This window comes from Anguilla anguilla, chromosome 12 (genome assembly GCF_013347855.1).
Source record: "Anguilla anguilla isolate fAngAng1 chromosome 12, fAngAng1.pri, whole genome shotgun sequence".
Taxonomy (NCBI): Eukaryota; Metazoa; Chordata; class Actinopteri; order Anguilliformes; family Anguillidae; genus Anguilla; species Anguilla anguilla.
In genome coordinates, this window is record NC_049212.1 from 29,954,857 (window position 1) to 29,979,764 (window position 24,908).

The 24,908-nt window shown below is 43.8% G+C and overlaps 1 protein-coding gene across 1 annotated transcript; it reads right to left on the reverse strand.

The window, feature by feature from the left end:
• Nucleotides 1-1,545: 1,545 nt before the first annotated feature.
• hif1al (hypoxia inducible factor 1 subunit alpha, like) lies at nt 1,546-23,344 on the reverse strand. The gene is made up of 15 exons (XM_035384649.1): nt 23,189-23,344; nt 13,319-13,509; nt 13,076-13,221; nt 12,869-12,953; nt 11,211-11,326; nt 9,029-9,216; nt 7,026-7,132; nt 6,623-6,770; nt 6,127-6,320; nt 5,876-6,015; nt 5,582-5,674; nt 5,137-5,273; nt 4,882-4,987; nt 4,528-4,624; nt 1,546-4,370 (listed from the first exon to the last, which is right to left on the reverse strand). Exons 1-15 carry the CDS (start codon nt 23,218-23,220, stop codon nt 4,297-4,299), a joined length of 1,854 nt encoding a protein of 617 aa, XP_035240540.1. The 5' UTR covers nt 23,221-23,344; the 3' UTR covers nt 1,546-4,296.
• Nucleotides 23,345-24,908: the final 1,564 nt, after the last annotated feature.

The window sequence follows — 24,908 nt, forward strand, 5'->3', positions numbered from 1 at the left end:
TAGTGGTGGAAGTTGTATCAGTCAAGGGATGTCTGCAGAAGTTTGCAGAAAAAGTAAAGTTAACTATACTGCACTATAGCATAATTACACCTGTACAATACATTATCATGCCACAGGTACAAGCACTACAGTACAGCTGCTCTTATGTAAAATATTACTAGCAGATCTGTATCAGACTACAGAATTACTATACCTGTACTGTAGTGAAGTGTCAGTATACTATATTATTATTATTATTATTACAGCATCATTATACCTGTAAAATACATATTGCACAACAGCAGTACAGCTGTGTATACCTGTGAAATACATTATTGTTAATTATATCTCAACTACACTAGAATATTATTATACCAAACTAACAAGCGCCCCATGTGAAGAAATATTATGCTGAAGTATACCTGAAGTATACTGTAGAGTACTGCAGAAAATTTACATTAATACAGTTAAACTTCAAGTATGCCACAGTATATTTTTTCACATGTAATATCAAAACAATTAAGCGGAGTTGTTCTAATTAGTGAATAGACATTCACTGCCATTAGCTATCTGACATCTATGTTTTTCCAATACACACACACACACACACACACACAGAGGGTAAAATACAACAAAAAAGTAAGTTATAAATTACAAATGGCACTTCAATTTAATATCAAAATAATCTACAAAATTCAAGAGTCAAAAATGTATTTAGTTCTCACCAGCCACAGCTGAGTCCATAAACACAAAGACGTCATCCTCTTCTTCAACAGCAGGTCTGCGTGCACTTCCAGGCACAACCTCCATCTGCAGCACGCAGTATCAGCTGATGCATCCTATTCTTGTCTCCATGCAGCAGACAGTTTGAGGTATTCATTGCGCTTTCAAAAACTGGTGGATGTCAGCGGCCAGGATCGCTGCATGAACACCTGTTCACAGCTTGAGAAAACTGCTGAACTGTTTTTGGAAACCGTTCAAAATGGCCTCTAACAGATTTGGCCAGACAAAGGCTTGAGGCCTGTAGTTTCGTCTTCACTGCACACAGAGCAGATATGAGTTCACTGTAGTAACAGAACTTTGCGGTAATCCATTCCAGTTGCAAAGGGCTTGAGACATAACTCAGCTTTCTTGAATACAGGAAGTTGGAGAGCTCATATTAGCTGTGGCTTTGTCTACCTGAGCAGAATAAGCAGGAAATCTTTTTTAATAGACCATTTTTAATTTCTGTTATCTTCACACAGAACTTTGGCCTACAGGAGCCATTTCAAAGCACGTTTCAAGTCATGAGAGAGGTGGATGATCCATCATAGTGATCTTTGCATCCGTAGCTGAACCCAGCACAGTGTATAGGCAACACAGGTAATATTATATATATATATATATATATATATATATATATATATATATATTATATGGCGATCAACAAAAGGCCTTGACTAAAAAGGTTGCTTTGGTCAACAATTTTATGGGGGCTTACAGAGACCCAGAATTTCTCATGCCACACCCCTGGCCATGAGTATCAAAACCCACACATATGCTACAAGAAAGGACTCAATGGTAATAATCAATGGTAAAATGTCTTTATTTTTAGTCAGTGATAGATACATGGGTTTACACTGTGAAAATTATGTGAAATAAAACATACGTTGTCTTTCAAAAATAAAAGGGAAAACATTTTCACATTTTACATTTTAGGTACAATTTATTTTCGGGCAGTAGTTATTCGTAATAGTCCTCCATTACCCAGTCTTAATTAGGCAACGTAAGACTTGAGGCACCCACACAAATTGTTTGTATCATGTCCTTGCCACTTTAGAATATAAAACAGGATTCACAATGGAAGTACAAGTACATGGGATGCTTTGAACGCATTTTAATGCAACGCATTTCTTAACGTAGGGCTACTTGAAAGACTTAATGCCATGAAGCTGCGCCAAATTGCAAAAATGCATTCTCTCGTGGGTGAAACAAAACTACAGAAAACACAATTGAGCAGTCGCAATAAAGAAAAGCACTTTCCGCACAACTGTAACGTTGCAGACCTGTAACAAACTGATTTGAGAAGCATTGGGACGTAAAAGTAATTCCACAGGGCAGCAAAGCATTAGCTTTGCCCTGCCAATGTTAATTAGGGAAATACTTTAATCTGAAATTATATTCTCTGATTATAGCAGTAATTTGTGTTGTAAGTTGAAAGGAGTGCAAGTCACTCTGAACAAGAGTGTCTACTAAATGCCAAATCATCTGTAATTATCATAATCACGATAAACGCGAGCGTTTCTAACCCATGACAATATTTTGATCATGGAAGATATCTTATTTATCCTCAGGAACTTGGACAAGCTTGCAGTCAAGCTCTGCAACTTCGTTTTTCTTTATCAAAGCCAGCTTAATGTTTCTGTAAACATTTAATATTACAGATATACAATCACAAATCGCAGTCTGGAGTACCTGACTGTTTTCATTTTAAATATTTTTAAAAGCTAGGATTTTAAAAAGCTAGCTTAAAAATAGGAAAGAGGTATGCAGATAAAAAAAGACCTGTTGGCAGAAGGCATTTTCATGTATTTGATTTACAAATAATGTTTTTTTTTCCTGCTTTTCCCCGTAAAATTTTAGGTCAGAAACTGACAGAAACTCTGGGAGTTTACAGCCAGCGCTTGACATACATGTTACACACCAGATGAGAACTTGTTTTAAAAAGCAAAAGGAAGCAATTATAAGCATTTCATTACATGGCAGTAAAATCTTCTTTGATTCACCCAAAAACAAATTTACAGTGAAAATCCTATGCAAAACACATTATCGAGATGGCTGCTGTTCACAGTCGCAAATGAGCCTGCCGCCAACATAAGAGATTGTCACATTGATCAGTTGGTGGGTCAGCTTGTGTTAATCCCCAATGGCTCAGTCTGGGTAAAATAAATTTCACTGTCACTTTCCATCAGTGTATTTTCAGAATGTTTAGTAGGGCACATTGTATAGGGTGCCACTGTACAAGGTTCACACACAAGCAACAATAGTCTTTAAAGAAAAATGTTAAAGTCATAACAACCAGTTTTAATTGAAGCAGCCCGGAAATAGCACACTATATAAGATTAGACAAACAAGCATAACAGAACGAGAGAAAAAACCCCTCAAAACTAGTATTCATTCATTTGTATTCTGTACCTCCACACAGAATGTACTGACATCAAAACCTAACATTTAATTCTATGTGTTTATTCTTGAATTACTATGGCTTAAAAAAATCTAGCAAGTAAAAGTATATAAAAGATGATATAAAAAAAGATGCCACTGAATTATTTGTCCTGGTGAGTCCACCTGATAAGTGTCAGCAACCGTGAGTATTGGGGTGCATATGCTGTCAAACATTTCCTTGCGGTGTTATTGAGGTAAAACAAGGCCTTTTCATTTGAGCTCACTATTCACCTCTAGTTCTACAGTTATGGCTTATTTACCTTTGTATAATAAAAGCTGTCGGGGTTTGAGAGAATGACTCAATAATGCTACCTGATATTGTAATGAGGTATAATTTTTGATTTACAAATATGTTACTTCTGAATATTGGTTGGCAGTAGACTATAATGTAACTGATGCAGTTCATTTCGTGAAAATGAAAAAAAGAGAAAACGAGAACGTGGCTTGTACTGAAGTGAAGACTATGACAGGCAAATGTCAATCTTGTTCTTTTGAGGATCATAGCACACAAGAAACGCATGTTGTCATTACCAACCAAATAGGTGTCTTCACTCCAGTACTTCTTAGGGTGTGCTTACTTGTGCGTATATTTTTTTTTAATAAATCCCAGAATCCCCTAACCGATTCTGACTTTGTCAGCACCATTCATTATTGATTAACTTTTAAAGAGTAGCTGGCCCCTTACAGACACTTCTGAACTGAACTAAAAGAGTGGCATCACGATGCCATTGAGCCTCTCGTGATGGTGTCCCCCACTGCCTTACTGCCAACTACAGGGGTTTTTGAACCGTAAAATAAAGCATGCCAATCTGGTCCAGGAACAGTCCTGTAAAAAACTGAAGGATGAGGATGCAATTTGAGATGCCCTCGTCCCATTGTGAAACCCCCTTCTTCCTCTTTCGGTTTCGGGTTTGGTTAGTGATGGGAGCATGGTGCTGCCAGGCGGGACTCTGCGTTGGTGGACGGACGATGCGGAGCGCTGCAGCTGAGGCAGAATAAAAGTCTGGACATGCGAAGAGAGTGCGGAACGTGGATGAGTTCTCACTGGTGGATCCAGCCTGGGACGTCGGCCTACCTCCCACTCCTCCCCCCCTTGCTGGGATATGGGCCAGCTTAAGCCAGAGAGATGGGCCTCGTCTTCAGGCCAATAGGGTCCGATGGGCGGGGCAAAAATGTTCTCATCAAGGCTGCCAGAAACAGAGAAATAAGAGGATTAACAGGCCAATCCTTTAATCTGGGCTCACTGTTGTAAACTCTCCTGTTTATGACTAAGCATTAATAATATACACTGATATGGGGGGTTTCATGCATCAGACCAATCACTGCAGCCAAATCTGTCTGTACCTGCAGTGTCGCCCAGGATGGGGTCCCTGTCCGTTAGGAGCTGGCTGTGGCATGGGAGGGGCTCCAACTCTGCTTCATCTGCCTCCACCAGACTGGCCTGTATGAAATCACAATCTCCTTACACACTATGGACTGTGAGGCCCCCAGATTTGATACCAAACCAAGCGCTCATCCATGTACGGGTACGTGTCAGATGCACAGTGAGTAGTGGCTCGACCAATTCCTACAGCCTTGGTGCAGCGGCTATCGTTTAATTGTATGGGAAACTCTGTACACATTGTAGTAGCAGTTAAACCTTGGTTAAACCTAATACTAAGACCTAAAGCTACCCATGAATCCCCTCCTTCCTCTCACCAGCAAAGCGTGGCTCAAGAGTAGCCTCTCTTCTTCGCAGGTGTCTCTCTTCCTCTTTTCGGGCATGGTGTGCTGTGAGGGTGTCTCTTCATCAACGGTCATAGCTCTGTAAGACAGAGACAAAAGGACAAGTACAATGAACATCAGGTTAATTTACTTCCATTAGACAGCGCACTTGTTCAATATTTCAGTCTTACTGAATGCACCCATATAAAAAAAACGACCTGCTTCAAGCTCAACTGCCAGGACAATTACCGTTTTCTGTTTACGGCGGTGGTCGGGTCTGGGGAGGACAGCTGGTTTTCAGGGAGTGGATTCAAGAAGGTCAACTGGAAGTCGTCGTCCATGGAGATGTATGGAGCCAGCATATCGAGGTCCATGTTCTCAACATCCTAGGGGATCATGGAACAAAAAAGTCAGCGAAATTTATTTTTTCATTGTACTACAGTGTAATGCCATATCATCAATAATCTGGAAATGGCTAAACCTCAATATGGTGTGGGTTCCTGTTGCAATTATACAACCCTCCAGGCACATCTTAGCCTGGGCTGGAACTAGCTCAGGTCATCTTCTGTGATATTTGATGTGATACCCAATTTGGGACACTTCAGTATTCAATGTGAAATCAGAATCAAGTTTCATTTGTGAATTAGTGTCCCATAAATACAAAATAATTCAGTTATAATAATCTAGAAGGTACCAATGGCTGGCTTTTCTCTTGGGAGGTGTCTTCTGGTTTTGCAGCAAAGAGCTTCTTAACCATGTCTTCGGCCAATGGCTCCTCACTCAAGCTCTGGAATGCACATAGAAAGGGAATCTCCACATCAGACGGTCTACAGGAAGTGGGAACAGGATTACAGGAAGTGATGACTGAGATTACAGGATACAAGTATACAGCTGCAGGAGGGTAATGTTACAAGAGAAGAGCCCGTTTACAGGAAGTGGAGGTATGGATACAGAAAGCGGGGTGGAGATATAGGTAGTGAAGTCTCACCAGAGGTGGTGAGGGTTGGGCACTGGGCCCATCAAAAATCGGTGAGAGGAGCTCCCGCAGCTCTGGGGTACAGAGTTCACGAGGGGATTCTGGGATAGAGTCTGGGCTTGGTGGCTGGAAGAATGAAAGTGCCTTTGGTTCTACAAAAGTTAAACAAGCAGAAACCAAGATTATCAGGAGAGATAAGAAAAATCAAACAGCGCATTTGTATTCCAACTGAAAATGTGCGTGTGAGTGAGTCAAGGTCTCACCTGTCAAGGGCACAACCTCATCACCTGAAGCAGGTGCCAGCTGTTGTAGCTCCTCTGGACAATCTTTCAGTTGGAAGAAGAGTCTGGAGCTGATTTCCATGACAACCTCTTCCTCCTCACTCTCTGGCTCTTTCTTGGTCTCCAGACACGGGGTCTGCTGAGCTGAGAACACCACATCTGCCTGCTCCACCCCACTGACGGAGGGAGGGAGGGAGAAAGAAAGAGAGAGGATATTTGGAAATATTTCACAGTGTTCCACCATACTGACAGTCTCTCCTTCTGTTTCTAATGTCTTTCCAACAAGAAGAGAAAAAAAGATATGCAATGGAGGTGGAGGGAGAGGAAGAATGGTGGGAGCAAGAAAGATGGAAAGAAAAGAAAGCGAATGGGGTGGAAAGAGAGGAGCCGGAAGCATGAGCTTAGCGAGGATGACGATGGTAATGGAACGCGGGAGAGAGAACGGTAATGGAGATGGAGAGATGTGGCCGAGCGGTACCTGAGGATGAAGTTCAGGCAGACCACGGCCTCCGGCTGGGAGGTCTTGCTGTTGTAGATGACGGTGGCCTGGGTCTCCGCCCACACGAAGCCTCCGCTTTTGGCCAGGAAGCGGTAGTGACCGGTGCACACCTGGCCTTTAGCGAGCACTGCAGGCGGCACGGAGCGTCACAGGTCAGGTGACGCACACAGACATCGATCCAAGCCCATCAAACCAGCTCACAGTGAGTGCAGCATTGTGTGCAAGTGATGGTCATATAAGAACTATAAGAACATGGTAAAAACATGATTGATACTGCATAATTACTGTGGCACTTACATAAATCGGTCTGCTGTAACAATGCAGTCCTCATTAATCAATTCCCACCCGTCTATCTCTATCTCTCTCACCATCAGACACTCACAGATATGCAAGCTTTTGGTCACATGATCGGAGTCCAGGGCGTGATGGAACTCGTAGGCGGATCGGCCAATCAAGTCATCGGGCATGTATCCCACAAGCTCAGTCACCCTGTAAGCACAGGAAGATCAGGGCAGAGAGGGGGGGATGAGAAACCTCCAGAAGGATCCTGGGAACACAGCTGTTGGGAAACTGATGGGCTGTAACCACAAAAACCACTTTCCAATTATAAGCAAGCCTGGGTTTTCAACAGGGGGGTGGCTGAAGATATGGCCAGATTTTCTATACAATAACTATACATAGAAAATATTTCAAAATATGACCACTTTTAAAAAATATATGTAACTATTTTTTACTTATGATGGGGGTCCTCTGGATGCCACTGAGCCTCAGTGGGGGTCCCTGGATCAGAAAAGGTTGAAAAACCCTTTTATAGAGAATTCCATTCATGTTTACTGTTCATCTTAATCCAAGAGTCCATGGAGCACAGCATGTTTTGTAGAACCTTTCTTGGGCTTGTAAACAAAAATCCAATAAGAAGAACCAATGAGGATTCATCCTAGCCAGCCAGAATCTTAAGATGACATAGAAATAAACAAACCAATGTGTCCTCCAAACAGAACTTATTGCGAAATCTTTTTAGTTTCAGTCACGCAAAGTTTGGAGACACCTCTGCAAAGTCGTGCAGGCGTGCTTGCATCGGTGCTATTAATAAATGTGTTTACCAGAAGAGAACACAGGGTCATTTTTCAGTACAGTTGTGCACTGCGTCTTATCTCAGTAGAGCAAGCTTTGAGCATTATCTTGTTTTCCGAATCCTGAACGTGAGTCTCCTCGGTAACGCGCCCCCCCCCCCCCCCCATTCCTAACACACTATCCAGACCTGGACAGCACGTTCACTCTTCCTTGCAGCCAGCCCCACCCCAGGCAATCCCAAGCGAGCCACCAATACCAGAGGCCTCTGTCCCACATCTCCCTATCTGGCTGGTGGCAATTCCTCAGCATTAACAGGTGATCAGATTGGCTCACCAGCGATCACACGCTTAGCTGGCACTCATGTTAATGTCACTCCCTGACTGTTTCAATGCCAAGAATGGAACATAAACACGGACAATAGCAATTAAATTATGAAAGTTATATGACTGCGTTTCTGTGTACCAGAAGTGTGGACCGACTGGACCGCGAAGCGAAGTCTGGACCAAAGGTCCACGGTTGCACCATGTGTGCCGCGGCAGTCTGCCGTTACGACACAATCACACGTGAACAGGAACCTGCGAAAGCACAGACCCTGCTTTTGCACACGGCCCTTAAGTTTACACGACCGTCCTACAGGAGCGTCTGCTGCAAGGACGCACTGCCACGGTGCAGCCGCGCGCGCCTCAGCCGAGCAGCGGTGGGGAATAACGGCCCCTCCACGGGTACGGTGTAAGAGGAACACCGCGCTCGTGTTGCAGCGCCGCGGCCAGCGGGAACCTGCCCAAGCCAAACGCGTTCCACATCCAGCAACACCCAATCCCTCGTACACGATTGCTCAGCGGTCAACTTAATCCAGTGCCCCTTTCCCTTTGGGGCTGGGGGGGGGGGGGGGGTAGGATGGGGTTTCAGGTAGAAATTAGGACATTCTGATCCCGACCAAAATGTTTCTGGGTCAAATTCCAAAGCCTCTAGGAGAACGCTGTCAGTACGCCCATAAGCATGTACTTAACCTAAATTGCCTCCAAAATTTTGGATACCGATTTGAATGTTTTAAATATGTAAAAAAAGAAGAAAAGCAGTTACCCTATGTTGCCAATTAATATGAAAATTATATCAATTACAAAGATGCAGTTTTTTTACTTCACCTGGTTCACATTAGAAGAAGACTAAAAAGGTACCACACGGCATGAAAGGACCCCACAGGTTGGCTTAATCGGGGTCCTCACACTTCTGGCTTTGGCCCTTCTACTTTAGCGTTCTCACCTTATGTAAATGACTTCAGGGTTAGCGTCAGTGTTAGGCTGCACCTACCTGCCCTCACACTGCGTAAAGCGCAGATCCATGCTGTGGCGGGTGAGGAAGGTGCTGCAGTCCAGGGGGAACTCCACGCTGGACGGGTGGGGGATGGGCTCGCACAGCAGCGTCAGGTAGCTGCCAGCGGGGGGCGATGCGTCGCCCTCGCCGCTGTAGGTCCTCATGTGACCCGTGCAGTGCAGAACCTGGGGAAAGAGGGAAAGGCGGGAGTGATGGGCAGGGCTGGCTCCAGGCATAGACGTCACCTGTGGTTGCCCAGGGCCCCATTCCTCTGGAGGGGTGCCAAATGTTTAAAAAAAAAAAAACAATGCTCTGCGTCCATGATAGTTGGTAGGTGATCGCAGACCCAGTCCACAATAGCAATCACCGGCTCCCCCAAGGTGGCAGAAAGTCTAGAGCCATACCTGGTGATACGACATCTCAACATATCTGAGCTGAGCTCATTGATCTGTGGATGAGGAGGACCCTTGTTCAGAGGCCCAGCCATGGCAGGGAGGTGGTGGATTTGAATGAAACTATTCAGCAGGACAAAGCTGACAGTGAATATACTATGAAAATAGTATGACAAAAGTACCCTGAAGTCTGCAAGGGGTCAGATGGACTAATTGGTAGGGTCAGATTATTAAACCTTAGCAGAACTGATGGCATGCTTTGATCATTGCTAATACAGCACATACATTTTCTTTTCTCTTTTATTTCAAACCCATGCCACTATGGCAGTAGATTTTTAAAAAAATCTTTGAGAGCAAAATAACTAGCACACAAAAAAAGCAAAACACAAGTTCAAACTTCTTACATTCTTTTTTTTACATTTAGATTTAGATTGTTGTTGTCCAACATTTGTACTTCACTTTGCTTTCGGTAACATTCTGTGGTTTCCCATATCAATAATTTGGCTCTCAGTTCTCACATTTTTGCTTGCCGTTGAGACTAATCTCACCGCATGCCACGCCACATTTTTACGAAGAGACTCTGTGTTCAAGACATGCGTCACTGCTCGGGCTGATCTGGGTCAAATTACGAACTTCCTGTTTAAAGCGCGGCACATAAACAATCGCTGGCGCAGCCAGAAACAAGCCTGGCCAAACTCGCTTGCATTCCAGGGCAGCGCAAAATTTAGGCAACTGGGACACGGGAACTCCGCCGCGCCGATCTACGCGGGGCCTGGAAGCTACGTGCCAGATCGCGAATACGGGCCCTACTGGCACGAAGCCTCGCGCGCATAGTACAGTACATCAGGGCTGTGCCAGCAGCTCACGTGCACCCCCACTAAACCAGCTCTGTCACACGGCCTGTTACACAATAGCTCTGCCGCTGATCTGACTGTGCTGAAGAGAAAACACTTCATTCGCTCCGATCTGCACGAAATGAAGGGGTACGTATACGATGCATTGGCGGTTGGTCTGCTCACACAGCTTCCCAGGGCCGGATTTATAAGACCGTTTACACACTCTCTGAAGAAAGAGTTCCAAAAGACTCCTCTGTGTCTCCAGAGCCGGGGTGTTGAAACGAATCCCACGCGGGGCCGCAGAGTCTGCGGGTTTTAGCGTTTTCTTTTCAATTCGGCTGCCAATCAAGGCCTTGAGAACAAGGTGTTTGGATTCCTTAGCCAATCAGTGACATAGAGAACACCCCAAAAACCAGCAGTCACTGTGGCCCTCCAGGACTAAAGTTGATACCTGTGCCATAGAGGAACCCTGTCTAGTTCAAGCGTTCTTTGTTGGGCAAAATGGTTCAATCTAGGAGCTTTCACATTTTTCACACATGCCATAGACGGTTCCACAGAGAACTAAAATAGGTTCCCCTATGGACACAAGCCAAAGAACCCTTTTTTTCTGAGAGAGTAAGATAATTCTTATGAAATATCTCATGAAAATGTGTTTATGTTCTTATCAAGTTAAATTCATCAAATTATACAGGTTCCAAAATATCCCCTGCACTTAAATATCTTCCTTTAGCCAGGAGAAAAAACTTTCCAGTAGCCCATTGGAAGGATTCCCTTTTTTCAGCTTTCCTGGAATGTTCTAGAAACAGCATTGCTGCAGAAGTGCTAAAGTCCCAGCAGGAATAAACCACTCCAAAATGGCACATGCCTTAGCTGATGATGATGTGATTGAGAGACACAGAAGGCTGATACACACTGAGGGCGGTGAGACTGCAATAGCAAGTGCAGAAGTACCTTCCAAGTGGCAGACTTGATGTTGACAGTGCGCCCCCTACTGGTCAGTGTGCTCTTAACCCTCAGAAAGAAGTCTCGTTCAGTCCACTGGTCTGACTGCTTCTTCTTGGACTGGCCTGGGTTGCACAAAAAAGGATGTTGGCATGAGGATGAGAGAGCAAACAAATCAACACAGAACTTAAAACTATGTGAAGGCTACCCAGTACAAATTAGATTACTTGTTCAACAGATTTTTATTTCCAGATAGCAAGCCTGAGAACAAAATAGTCCCCCTGAAAAATTACAGATTTAGATTACTGGCAACTCTAAGACTCAGCAAAGCTTATCTCCCTGAACATGAGCAGATGGTGTCCAGAGTGCTTTAGACAACAGGTTAATTAATATACAGCCTAGATTGACACATATTAACATATTACTTTTCAGTTAACTTGTTAAAGAATATAAAATGCTTGCTCAAATTATTACCGAGAATGAAATATATCCATACAAAACAACCTTACAGTTTGTAGAATACTAACTCTAAATTCAGAGAGGAAATTATTCAAGCGAGCGTCAATTACAGACAGCACTGAAGAAAGTGCATTCCAGGCATACGTCAGCCAATCCATACGAAGTGACTATCATGAACTATCATGGAAATCAGTTAATTCAGTTTGATTTGTACAGTGCTACTGAGGAAGACATTGCCTTAAAACAAGGTTATTAGATTCCGAGTCCCAGTGGCATCAAAACCTATGGAAAGGCAAAGCGATGTCAAATAAAGACTAGCTGCTAAAAGAAAGTAATTTTACAGTTGTGGAACACGTGGTTCATGAAAGTTGTTTTCCTCAACAAAAACTAATATGAAAAAAACAATCAAACTTTCTGGTATAGAGGTCACAAAATCAAGTATTTTCCAAGCAGAAAAATATGTGGTGCATTCTGAAAATGCTAGTGCTTCTATTGCAACATTCAGTTCAGAGGTGTCTGTAACACCAAGAGCTGGGAAAAAGGCCATGTAGATTGCACAACTTATCAAAAAATACAAAAGAATCTATGCCACCTCTGGCCATTGGGAACAACAGCAGAGATGTTACACAACAAACTGACTTAAAGCTGTATGCATTCATTTTTTGACTGTGAGCATGTGTAAACAAAATAAAAAAACACAGATCAGACGAAAGCTGAAGTGGCAGGTGGAACACTATTTTAGTCCTTTTGACTGGATGCAGCCATGTTGTCACGCCAGACGTGTGGTTAAACCAATCAGAAGCCTGAAAATAGCTGCACAACAAGAGGACTGGTCCGGCACGTTCGCTCACGAAATCAAGAAAGCAGCGGACACTGCATTATCAATCAAAGCATCGTTATACTGCGTTTCAAAATAATGAATGCTAGTGAATCTCCACCAGATTGTATTGTTTTTGTTTGATGAAGCGGCACATCTGTTAAGCTGTTCATTAAATTTTTATGGCCTTCGTCTGACAGGAAAAACCCGTATAAAGGTTATTCAGCATGAACTTGTTCTCGTTCTCATGTGACTTTATTTCCGGTCGGCTGAGTCATCAGGCCTGACAGGAGACACACTCCCAGAAGAGACAGACAGACAAAGTTTACACTTGAGGCGGAGAGACGCACAACACTGACAAAACAGGCAGACGCAGTGACGTTAGCCTCACCTGATTTGGGAGTCAGGACGTCCCGGAGCTCCTCCTGGTCGCAGGGGTGGACGAAATCGTAAATGCTCTGTCCCAGCAGCTCCAACTGCAGGAGAGCAACCTCAGTGTAAAAGCAAAGACAAACCGACACAGCACAGGCAGGCCGCGCCTTTAAGGAGTCACATACAAACATCTATGTGATCCGGGACTGGAGAAGGCTCCACCCACCTGTGTGATACCGATGTGTTTGCTGACACATTCGGACAAGAAGATCATATCGCCCTCCTCAGTCAGCACCATGATGAACCCTGCCAAGGCCCTGGGAAAGAATCGGTCTGTCGGCTCCTCCTTGTCCTCCTCCATCTTCTCACCGCCTACGCCAACAGGGATGTCCACAGTCACATGGGTCAGCCAGCCAACCCCACGGCCGACAACGGGGATTGACAGGGGAGGCAGCCAATCGGCGCTCACCTGGGCGGAGGAGGTGGTGCATGCGAAGGACGCTGAGCGTCACCCTCATGATGGCAGCCTTGTCCAGGTGGGAGGAGACGCGGCGGGGGAGGGGCAGGGTGTGCGCCAGCTGGTAGAGCACCTCAGTCTCCTGACTCCTGCGGGACCGCGCCGCGTCGCGGGAACGCACCTTCCGTAACTCCGAATTCGGCCTGAGGAGAGGGATTCAAGCTGGTCAGCCATTTACAACCACCACCAATATGTAAACACCCACCTGGATGATGCATGGCAGCCATTTTGTGCCAGAACACTCACCACACATCAGCTGAGGTGGAGAGCGAGAAAACAATTTTTTGCTAATTAAACAGGGGGATGATTAGGTGGCAGGTTGAGAGACCCAGGTTGGGAATTTAACCAGGACACCAGGGAACCCCCTGCTCTTTGCAATGAGTGTCATGGGATCTTTAATGACCACAACGAGTCAGAAGCTCGATTTAACATCTCATCTGGGACACGGCGTCTCCAACAGCACAGTGTCCCCATCACTGCACTTGGGCATTGGGGTTTATTTGACCAAATGGAAAATCACCCCCTACTGGCCCACCAATATCACTTCCAGAAGCAACATAATTTTCCCAGGTCTCCCATCGACATATTAACCAAACCCACATTTGCTTAGCTTCAGCCATTCAACAAGAACAGGATACATGGTAGTATGACTGCAGTCTATAGGCTAATTCTTAAACAGTCCTAAAATAAATCTGAACATTTATTTTAGGAGTGGAATAAACTGTGTCGTTGTCCTTGCTTGACATGACTTTGTCTATTGCAGGAACTCCATTGCAAAACTGTCATCTTTGCCCCATAAACTGCTTGTGTGCTATGGGATAATTCTCCCTTTGTGTCAGGTTCTTCCAGTTTCAAGCTGATTTTTTACCCAATGTAGCAAGCGCACTAGCGTCACATATCAAACACAGATATAACTAGCTATTTAACTTAGCTAACAAAATTATTTTCAGTACATTTTACCAGAAACAACACCGCGTGTAGGAAACAGTAGGGCTCTGATACTCTGCTTATGACATCTGACCCCAATCCACAACACCCCCTGACCCTTCGCCCCCTCTCCCTCTGGAGCACTCCTCCCCTGTTCTCCCCTCTTTCCACCGGGAGTCGATTCCCGCCCGGCAGCGGGGCTTTTCAAAATGTCCATTTTTCAGACAGGAATCCTTTCCTGACTCCAGAAAACCTGCAACATCTCATTCTCCTCTTGCAGCAATTCACTGCTGTGCTGCTAACCGCTAAAAGCTGCAGCTAGCCAAACTGTACTGGAGTCGTCCGATGGCCATTTTTGTTAGCCATTAGTCAGGAGACTGACAAAGCAGCAACTGCAGGAGCCAAAAAGCAAAATCTGGCCTCTGGCTTTGGAGTTTATGGTCAGCAAATGGATCAACAGCTTGACTTTAATATGGCAACCTTGGCTTGACACCATCCCCACACGCCGGTGCCTAGCAACAGTCACAGACACAAGCAGCCCTGTGTTCACTCATGCAGTACCAGGGGTGATATATTAAGGGGTGGGGGGGGGGGGGTTAGGATGATTCCAAGGATCCTGACTGAGATGGGCCCTCACAGAATTGTGCGGTAATTGTGCAGTGATAGGAGTGCCCGAGGGTGGTGAGCCCCAATGTGAGATCTTTTCACAGGGCCTGAAAATTGCCTGGTGGCGCTCCTGTGCTGTACTGCCGTAATGTAAGGTTGAGTCAACAAAACAGAGTTTCAGTGACTTGAGTCTAAGTGCCCCCCCTGCATAACAAACTCCAGAAAACAAAGTGTTTGAGCGGGTGGTGTTCCCAGCCTGGCCTGCACTGAACGGGGGCAGAGTTTCGCCTCCGTACGCTGTTCACTGGAGGAGGGAAGGGTGGAGAAGCAGGCTGGCTCCACTTGTTCTGCCTCGTAGGTCACCTGATGATATGGGAGATTAGGGACTGAGGCACAGGGCTTTGATGGGGGAAAATACACTTGGGCGGAGGGGGGGGACGGAGTGTTCCTTTATAGCCCCAAGCTGAACAAATGGCTCCTTCATGCTCTCCTGTTTCCAGTGTCCCGCCCTGGATTAAAGCATACTTAAACAAACACTGCCTCACTTTAACAGCATCTCTGTACGCCACCGTGCACTCTGTCACAGCGAGACATTCGCTTATGCACATCTGCTCAAAGCAAATACGCATTTTGAGCATGTGACAAATGATTAGTCCTTATTTGTCTAAACATGTTAGAAAGCAACTAAACCCCATTCAGCACTGCCTAGAGCACGATTGGAACAGTATGTCCATCCCTTGCGTGGGTTTCATTCTAAACAGTCCTTTTTTCCAGAATACATCAGACAGATTTACAACAACAGGGTGCGTCAAATATGTAGTACGTATATATGTACCTTGGAAAGCTTATTCGATTTTTCTTTCAGCGGACAGCCCAAGATGTTAAGATTTAACCAGAAGTGCTCCACTGACCCTGATTTGAAGGACTATGCACTGCAATGGACATTGCGCAACGGTCCTGAGTGTACACGAGGGAGATGGTTTTCTCCGTCAGACAGCCTCTGCCCCCTGGGAGCCTGAGGCAGACCCCTTTTGTCTTTTAAAAGGCATTCAAATCAAACCGGGAAGAACTCCGACATCTCACTGGTAGGAAGTATAGAGGTCTGACCCCCGGATCCCCAATCCAGGCCTGCAAAAAAATTTGAAGGCAAAATTCGAAACTGGCACAGAAGCACGGAGAAGTGGACTCGCCCATAAAGCCGGCAGACCAGTTTCAGCAGGATCAGCGCGGGAGCTTGTAACAGACTGGCTTCGGCTCTCCTGAGTCCCCACAATGTTACTAATGTTCTCCACTCTCACCCATGTTTTGCAACCGACAGCAACGCAATAAACAGAGGAAGTCACTTCTGGCTCGAGGGGTTTTTGTACATAGGCAGGCTGGCCACACTATACAATGTAAACAATGCTAACGCATTGTTCTTCCTTGTATTGTTTAGTGAAGCCTGGGACAATATTTACACATTATGTGCTAGCAGAGGACGTTATAGAAAACGACCCAGAAGAAAACAAACCCACAATGCACTGCTCTCTGGAGGTCACATCCTTCCCCTGCCGTTTTAGAAGGACATGGGAGGCAAAAGGAAATAAGAGCAATGCATACACTGCTCCCCAAATCACTGGTCCATTACTTCCCACTACAGTACCATCAGGCCTTTGACTCTCACTCTGTGGGTCATACAGTCGGCCATGTTATGCAGAGTAATAAACCCCCGGATTTAGAGAGCAGTTAATGCCTTGGATGAACTCTACTTCCTTTTCCGCGATGCTTTTTTCCAGTCCAGCAGCTGCAAAAACCATCCCACGTGAACCTATTCTCTTTTTCTAGGCAAAAGGCAAAAGCCTTGCTTCCCCTGACCTGCCTTGGATGGCTTCCATATCAGCAGTCAGCAGGTGTTGGGCTGCATGGTTGGGAATGCCACTGCAATATAACCCAGCACGACAGTCTGCATTTCAGCTAAGTTAGTCTGATCCGCTGCTCAAGTGCCGCTGACCCCGAAGCACCTTGTAAACTAGGGCTGTGCCATATAGGCTACCCAGACGATAATTATCAAATGCAATGATGGTCATTGCCACCGTGTGGCGTACTGCCTTCCTTTTTGTATTTTTCTCTTTAATTATAGGCTACCTGATGCGGAGGTAAACAACCATGCTTCAGAGGCCACGTGCCAGAGACCGTTATTGCACAGTATTTTACATTGTGTCCTGACTGCCAATTATGTACGAGTGAGCACTGTAAAAAGCTCTCCAACTGCCCCAGGCCGGCAGAGCGCAGAAGTGCACGTATTGGATTGTCCTGAGTAAATCAAATAGCACCTGCCTTAGCAATCGAATCTCGGTTGCCCAATTGACCAAAGGTGCTGCTGTTACTCAATGTGGTGCAGAAATCTTGCAAACTAGAACTTCAACCCCTTAGATCAAGACTCCGGAGTTCCCCTAATCCTGCGATGGGGTGGGATTTCTTTCTCAGCCTAACGCAGGGCCAGAGAGCAGCCCTGCTATGTGGCGTGAGGGAACTGAACATTTGTAGGAGCAAAGAAGTCTTGGCAGGCATTGGTCCCAGCGGTCTGCTCCGGAGGGCTCTCAAGACTGCAAAACCGAATTCTCAGCAGCGCTTACAGAACCAGCCAACGCTCTCCGCCCCCTCCAGCCCCCTCACCATTCATCTAGGGCAGCTGTCGAGTAAATTTCCACCAGCCCCAAGCAAGCGCGGAAGCAAAATTCTAACAGTCGGTTTGTCAGTCCCAGCGCGTTTCGTGGGCGACGGTTTGACGCGCTGCCAAGACGAACAGCGAGAGGATGCCAAACGCAAAAGCCTGCGCACCGCGCTAGCCGCTGACACGAAGACCGCGCAGTCATCTGTGGCTGTGCGTTCCTGCGAGGCTTTCGCCCTTTGCTGCCATTATCAGCCCGACGGAGCGAAATGAAACGGCGGCCAAACGTCTTTATGTGCAGCAGACGGCCCTCCCACCTGTGAGGAGGGAAAGACACAACATCACAGGGGAACAGTACAGCCCGTTTCATGTGAGAGTCTCAGGCAGGTCCCAACAGGGCTCATTCCAAATCTGTCCCCACAATCCCATTCACACACTTCCATCTTTGTGGTCTTTAAAAGGCTTTCTGCAAATCCTTCAAAAGTCCTAATGAAGTGTTTGAAATTCACTTTTCTAAAGGACTTAAAAGGTCTTAATTTGTCTTAAATACTTTCCAAATGTCTATATTTTTTGTGGTCAATTATTGGCATAACATTGACATGTTAAACCAATACTTGGTTTCTGAAGAAATGGATGGATATAAAGCTCCTTCTTTTGATGTCTCATGCAAATAAACAGGAAGGGGCATAATTCCCTTCATCTTTCGTAATTGGTGCCATTTTAGTTATCTTCACAAAAGAATATCAGGACTGGATATTCACATTAACATTTACATATTCTGGACAGTACTTCAAAAGCATTTCAGTGTCTTATTGCCAATTATTTGGCCTTAAAGTGTATGCCAAGTGATATCAGAAACCTAAGTTCTAAATGTAAATCTAAATGTCAATCTGTAAATCTCTCAAGTCTGCATAAACCCTCATTAAAAGGCACCAAGGGTGGTACTATAGGAACATAACACCCAGATGCTTACTAAGTCCTGCCAGCTGAATGGTCAATATGCATTTCTGCAGTGTGTATAGAATAGAATATTCATTTCTGCAGTATATATAGAACATAAAATACACTGATTATAAAATACGAGCCATTTTCAGTGCAAAGCAGAACACAAAGCCCATGTCCACTGAGGGGGCAAGCCATCATGCAGTGTACAGGACAGCGACACTGAGCCAAGAGCAAAGCTCGTGTTTCCCTTCATGTTCCCACAAACCTGCTTGTACAGTTTGAACGGGCGAGAAGCAGCTACCCAGTGGTCTGCTTTGGGCCTGAAAATCTGGCTGCTCTCTAAATGCCACCAAAAGGACAGGCTGACAGGACAGCAAAATGATTTACTCTGGAGCCCCCGGGAGTTGATAATGCCTACGGTGTCAAATATTTTTTGGCTGCCATATAAAATGAACTTCACAGCGATCACACTCGCAGGTCACACGGTGAACTGTTGATGGCTAGCTACCGAGACAGGCAAAAGTGAATTGGGAGGTTAAGAGAATGTATGTGTATTAGTGGTCACAGATATATGAGAGTCGGAGAGATAATGGCAACCATCTCAGAAAAGTTTAAGAATCAATGAATGATTTTCACAAATTTTTAATTTGTCATCCCTTTTCCATATCAAACTGTAATGAAAAAAGGCAATTGGGGCTACATGATATTTCACCTGGCTAAAGGAATTACCTTGTAATTCATAAGACCCTGTGCAACCCTGAATTCATGACATAGCCTACTGCAACCTCTCGGGCCCTAAATACATTGGTAAAGCCTATTAACATGTGTTCTTTCTTATAAAAGAAGATAGGCTACATGTTTCATCCAGGCCTACTTAACTGAAACTTAAAAATTTAACATCAAACTATATTCCTACCGCATATAAAATCATCCTTTCAACAGACAACTAAAATGAACTTCTTTTTCCTTCTCTAAACCTCCCTTCTCGGTCCACAATGCATTCACAATGATTGCACAACAGCCTAATACATGAGCATCAGCATCCATTCATTGGCAGTGCTAAACCCGTGTGGGTATGCTCTTGCAGCTACATTAGAGCTTCATAGCGTTGCACACAGTTTGTTACTCTGGCAAGTATGTAGCCAGCCATGTTGTGAAATGTGTGGCACAGCTTCATAATACTGATGTGAAAATAGACACGTACAACTTGTGTTATTTTTAAACCGAATGGCTGAAAGAGCAATTCCCCAAACACAGTTAAACTCCCACAAGAAAAATATCGCACTACACTCTCGTCTCACTGCACTTGATCCTGTGTGTGTTTGTGTGTGTGCGCGCGTGTGTGTGAGAGAGAGAGAGAAAGAATGTGTGTGAGAAAATGTGCGGGAAAAAGTAAATGTGATAGAGTTGCAGTGGTTAGCCAAATATTTTCTGACATTGCCTTCCAAGCCCAATTAGCTGGATTCTATCCACGAATACCTTTTTAAAAAAAACAAAAAAAACAAAAAAAAAACTTTTTGGCAATGGTCCAAGGAATTCCAGCTGGATAGTGGTGAGAGAGATAAAGCAAAGAACAGATAGGCTAGGGATTTAAAACAGAACTGAACAAGATGGAGAAATGGTACGGTAGAAAACGGGAAGGGAAAATGAAAATCTTCTTATGGTGTAATGCAATTTATTTAAAATATAATGTAAATAATACTTGCAGTTCCCTGACTTTTCAAAAAGATGTGTAACCCACATTTCTATTTTTTATTTGTTCATAGGGATTTACATTTTTTACACTTCAATCTGTTATTTTAAATATTTGAATATTTGACCTCCCATTTAGTTTGTACCCCTTTGCTTCTTTTCAGGATTTTATTTCATTGCAAAGGGCACTCCCAAAACTGAGAGCCGGGCTCTCCGTCAGTTTCCCTTCAAATAAGTTAAATTTACAGAAATATTTTATTTGGCCACATAGTATTTTTTTCTGCCCCTGTCTACAACGGCAATCTCTGTGGCCGAGATTTGCAACACTTCACGCCATTGGGCTCTGTACAGATTTAAGAACTTGCCTAAAAGGCAACACACTTTCAGATGCCAGACCATGCTGGGAACAGCTTTCTGGAACACTGTGCCCTAGAACATCATATGCAACTGCTTCTGATGGCAGGCCGTGCGGCCATTTTCTGCCTGCTGCTGTCACTGTACAAGCGTTCCTGGGATCCATGGATGGTAATCCCAGGAGGGGCAGGGGGGACATGTCTTGCCCAAATAAAAAAATTAAAATCTAATGTCCGTCCCTATTATGATGTTGTTTTGGGTGGTGAGGTTAGTGTCCCCCTGAAAAAAAATCCTAAACAAAATTTAGAGCTTGTTGCCCCCCCCCCCCGCCAAAAGTTGAAATATGACCCTTTCTAGGATCAGCAATACTTCAGGCTACAAACGCCTGTGTTGAGTGGTTTGAGAGTACAATTACACACAATGTCCTCTGGTATTAATCTTCCACATGGTTTATTTCTGCCCTTGCAAAAAATAGAGGTTGGATGTCATCCAAATATTGCGCAATGATAGCCTTTTCCATTTGCACAAGCTTGTAATGACGCCAGCTCCTGGAACAATATAAAGGTTGAGAACAACAGACTCCCCCCCCCCCCCCATCTGAAGGCTTGGAGGGCCCACGGACCAAACAGGCATCCGGCCCGCAATCAAGAGAACACCGTGTACTCCAAACAGGGGCTGACCATCAGGGCACTACGGACAGAACAATGCAGGCTCTCTCCCACACACACCCTCTGTGCCAACAGGGATCCTAACTTATTGGAGGCTTTAAAAATAACACGCGGTCCAGCCAGCAAGAGCTCTGGTTCAGTGGGGCAGGCCAATGCCACGCCCACCCCTACCTCCCAAAATCTTCACTTACATCATACTGTCCTGCAAGGGCATGCATTTGGGTGTAACAGTACACGTATTCGTACCAAACCATTCAGTACTGGTATTTCGGTTCAGTAGGCCTCCATCAACGCACCCGCGGAACGTTTTTGTGTTGAGCACAAGTTCAAAACTCCGAGTTCCCATCGATGACTAAAGATTTGCAAATATTGTGTTTGCAGAGTTGTCAGTTCGGGCCAGTTTAATCAGTACAGCACGAATAGATAGCGCCCAGAATAGTCTTAAGTCCTAAATAAATGATGAGCCATTAATAAAAATGTCTGGATAAGGAAAGTGTAAGGAAAACGGATTTGAAACATTATAAAACAGTGACGAGCAGTAGCCACATTTTTTTTTGGTGGTGCTGTGCCCAACACGGGACAATACCGTAGTGAATATTAGTAATGGGAAAGCTCTATACTGGCTCATGCATAACTGCCAACTCCAGTCATGCAGCATTATTCCACACACAAAACGATTTGCCAACACTAAACAAATGTGAGATTTGAGTTGAAAGGGCCAGTGGATCCAAGCTGATCAGTAACTAGACCCTATCAGCGCAGGTTGAGGAGGGCCTGCAGGGCTGGCTGAAATGCTTTTGCACGTGTTATTAATCACCTTTCTCAAGGTAAACCACTTTTGCCGCACCTCGGTCCAACGAAAAATTTTTTTAACCAACTACAAGCTACGACTTTTATTATCTACTGCATGCGCCATCTCTGTGAGGTATGCAAGCGTAACGCTTCCCACAATTTCTTCTCTTCAAGTGTAAATTAATCCCATCGACTGAGCGCAAGCGAACACGCCAGGAGTCAGGGTAAGATTTACACAAGTCTGACTCATATATAGCCAAGCCAACTACCAAACTATAGGATTGAGTAGTCTAGGGGGGGGAAACTACAATCGATATTGTAGGTTATAACCGAGAATAAGCACTTTAGCACACACCTACACACACCCACACGGGCTCCTTGCATAACATTTATTCTACAACTACATGATAAACGAATGCGCGGCCTGTTCTGTTGAACGAACATTTACAATGCAGCGCTAAACTTAGCAAACACTAAAGCGAACCCCTACACGAATGAACGGGTAGCTAGCAGCTACCTTGCTAGACTAACACAATACAAGATTACCATAGAAGGTTACTGTAACGTTAGTTAGAAAACATCAACCAATGTACTATTAAATCAATTTAATAAACTTACTTGACAAAAAAAAAATTAACTGAGATCTAGCTAGATAATACACAAAAGCATAAAAGGCACATATTAAAATGTAATACGTCACTATCTGGTGGTGGAGCAGATGACGTTACCAAAATTATAAGATCAGTGTGTTCTTTTTAGAATTCTGGCCAGTCATGAATGCACAGCTACAGAACACATACATAGCCTACATAAAAGTAATAACAAACGTCTTTAATTCAATTTTAGTCTGCATGAGAGCTCAGCAATGGTTCAAAGAGTTTGAGAAATGTCAAGATTGCACATGCAAAAATTAAACACTGTTGTCGCTGTGGACATCGCAGTATTTCGAAAAAAGCATTAAGCATTGCTAATCTGTCTGGCTAACTATATCGGCAATTGAACCACTGCACCCACCAAACAAATGAAATAAATACCTAGCTAGCGAGATCATAGTTGTGGGCTATATCACTTGAGTGGCTAGTTAGCATGCTATAGCAAGTGTCAAAGCTAAGTTGAAAAGACCAAAACACCGATCTTCCATGGTAGCGACATTCTTGTAATAAAAATTCATACAACGCAGAATCTTACCTTTTTTCGTCCGGTTCCATCTCTGCCTCCATGACGTTTGATTATAATGATAACGTAAAGTAAGCAACTAGCTCTCGCTCCTAGCTATGAGCTTGTTATTGTTTATGACCTGTACTTGCGCACTGAGAGAAATTTGAGAACCAAGTCTAACCACGCCCCATTTCATTGTGACACCTCCCCTTTCCCCCAGGGCTTTCTTACTGGCTCAGTCTTTTTTATTTTTTTAATGATTTCTTTCCAGAACAGAATGTACAAATAAGGAAACAAAAAGGCGACGTAAACATTAGAACAGTTGAACTGAACTAAAAGGATATTGAACGACTTATTACACTGATACATTTATACATTCAACAAAATAAAATAAGTATCGTAAGACATTGATTTATAGATTTTATTGCCTTTTTTGTTAATATGTTTCACATAATTGAGGGATTTAAAATAATTTCCAAAATCACTGATGAAGTATGTGAAACATGGATACGCCTTTCCATTTGAAGATGTGAATATTATATTTACCCAGAATAATTAATAAATTCAATTCAATGTGTCTTCCTGAAGGCTATCCATGTTCAAAAGAATAAGTGTACACTCAAAATTAGGAAGCGATTTAAAGGATACCCTTGCCTGTATAATCCACCCAGAACTGTTTTGATAAAGGACAGGAGTAAAACAGATATTCAATATTTTTTACCTGAGAATAGCAAAATGTACACTGCTCCCTATCAAATTGCTTTAATTACCTTAAAACAAGTCTTTTTCTAACCTTTGGAGGAACAGTGCAGGATAGATTTTTTTTTTTCATTTTAAGGGATTGGAAGGAAGATCAACCTAACATGAAAATCTACAAATGTACTACATTTAATAAAATATTTTTTTTGGCATATACAGCACTGAGGAAGGCTTAGGCCAAAACATTTGTGCATGTGGGGCCTTCATACATGGAAACAATAAAACAATAGTTTATAATATTCTAGTGAATGCTATTGTCTCTTTTGTTTAATAAAATTACCAATTAATTTGTTACTGAATTTCCAATCAGATCTTAGGACATCATCAATTTTGAAGGAAGGTAGGGAAGCCTTCATAGCTGGAAAAAAAAGATACTATTTTGAACGGACTTAAATAAGGCAGTAGGTACAGTCTTACATACGTATGTTATGTTTCAGCATCACATGCAATAAAAAAATAACCTTTTCAGAGACATAAATATCATTTACAAAAATGTGAGACTTGTTTATGGAAATCTGAGTTTTATAGGCACTGGCTCAGTATTGTGCTTGGTGTGGGTTCATCCAGTATGTTCTGGCAAATTTTAAAATAAACTTACAGTAAGGATTACATGATTATATATTTTTGATTACTTCAACATACAACATAGAGTATACATGCATACATACAAGTACACAAACACTAGCACAAACAAACACCACATGTGCGCGCGCACACACACACACACACACAAACACACACACACACACTCTCCATATGTTTACCACACAGAAGGACATGCAGTGAGTATATTGCAGTTACACATTTTTTAATGCAGTATTTTCAGGAACATGCAAATTAAAATAGTTTTAAGTGACCTTGCCACAGGGAAGGTAATACAGTGCCCCCTGGAGGACAGTGAAATCCACTACAAGCTGTGCTAGCCAGTCCCACTGGCATCCTTCCAGGCCCAAGGAAATTGCAGGGTTCAGAGGGGAGCCAACACCCATCC

Bases quoted from the DNA above. Each gene is read 5' to 3' on its own strand.
- hif1al (XM_035384649.1), bottom strand. From the start codon at position 23,220: ATGGAGGCAGAGATGGAACCGGACGAAAAAAG. The intron at 13,510-23,188 runs GTAAGATTCTGC...CCCTCTCCTCAG, and splicing joins ATGGAACCGGACGAAAAAAG to GCCGAATTCGGAGTTACGGA. The intron at 4,988-5,136 runs GTAATTGTCCTG...TCTGTCTTACAG, and splicing joins ACCGCCGTAAACAGAAAACG to AGCTATGACCGTTGATGAAG.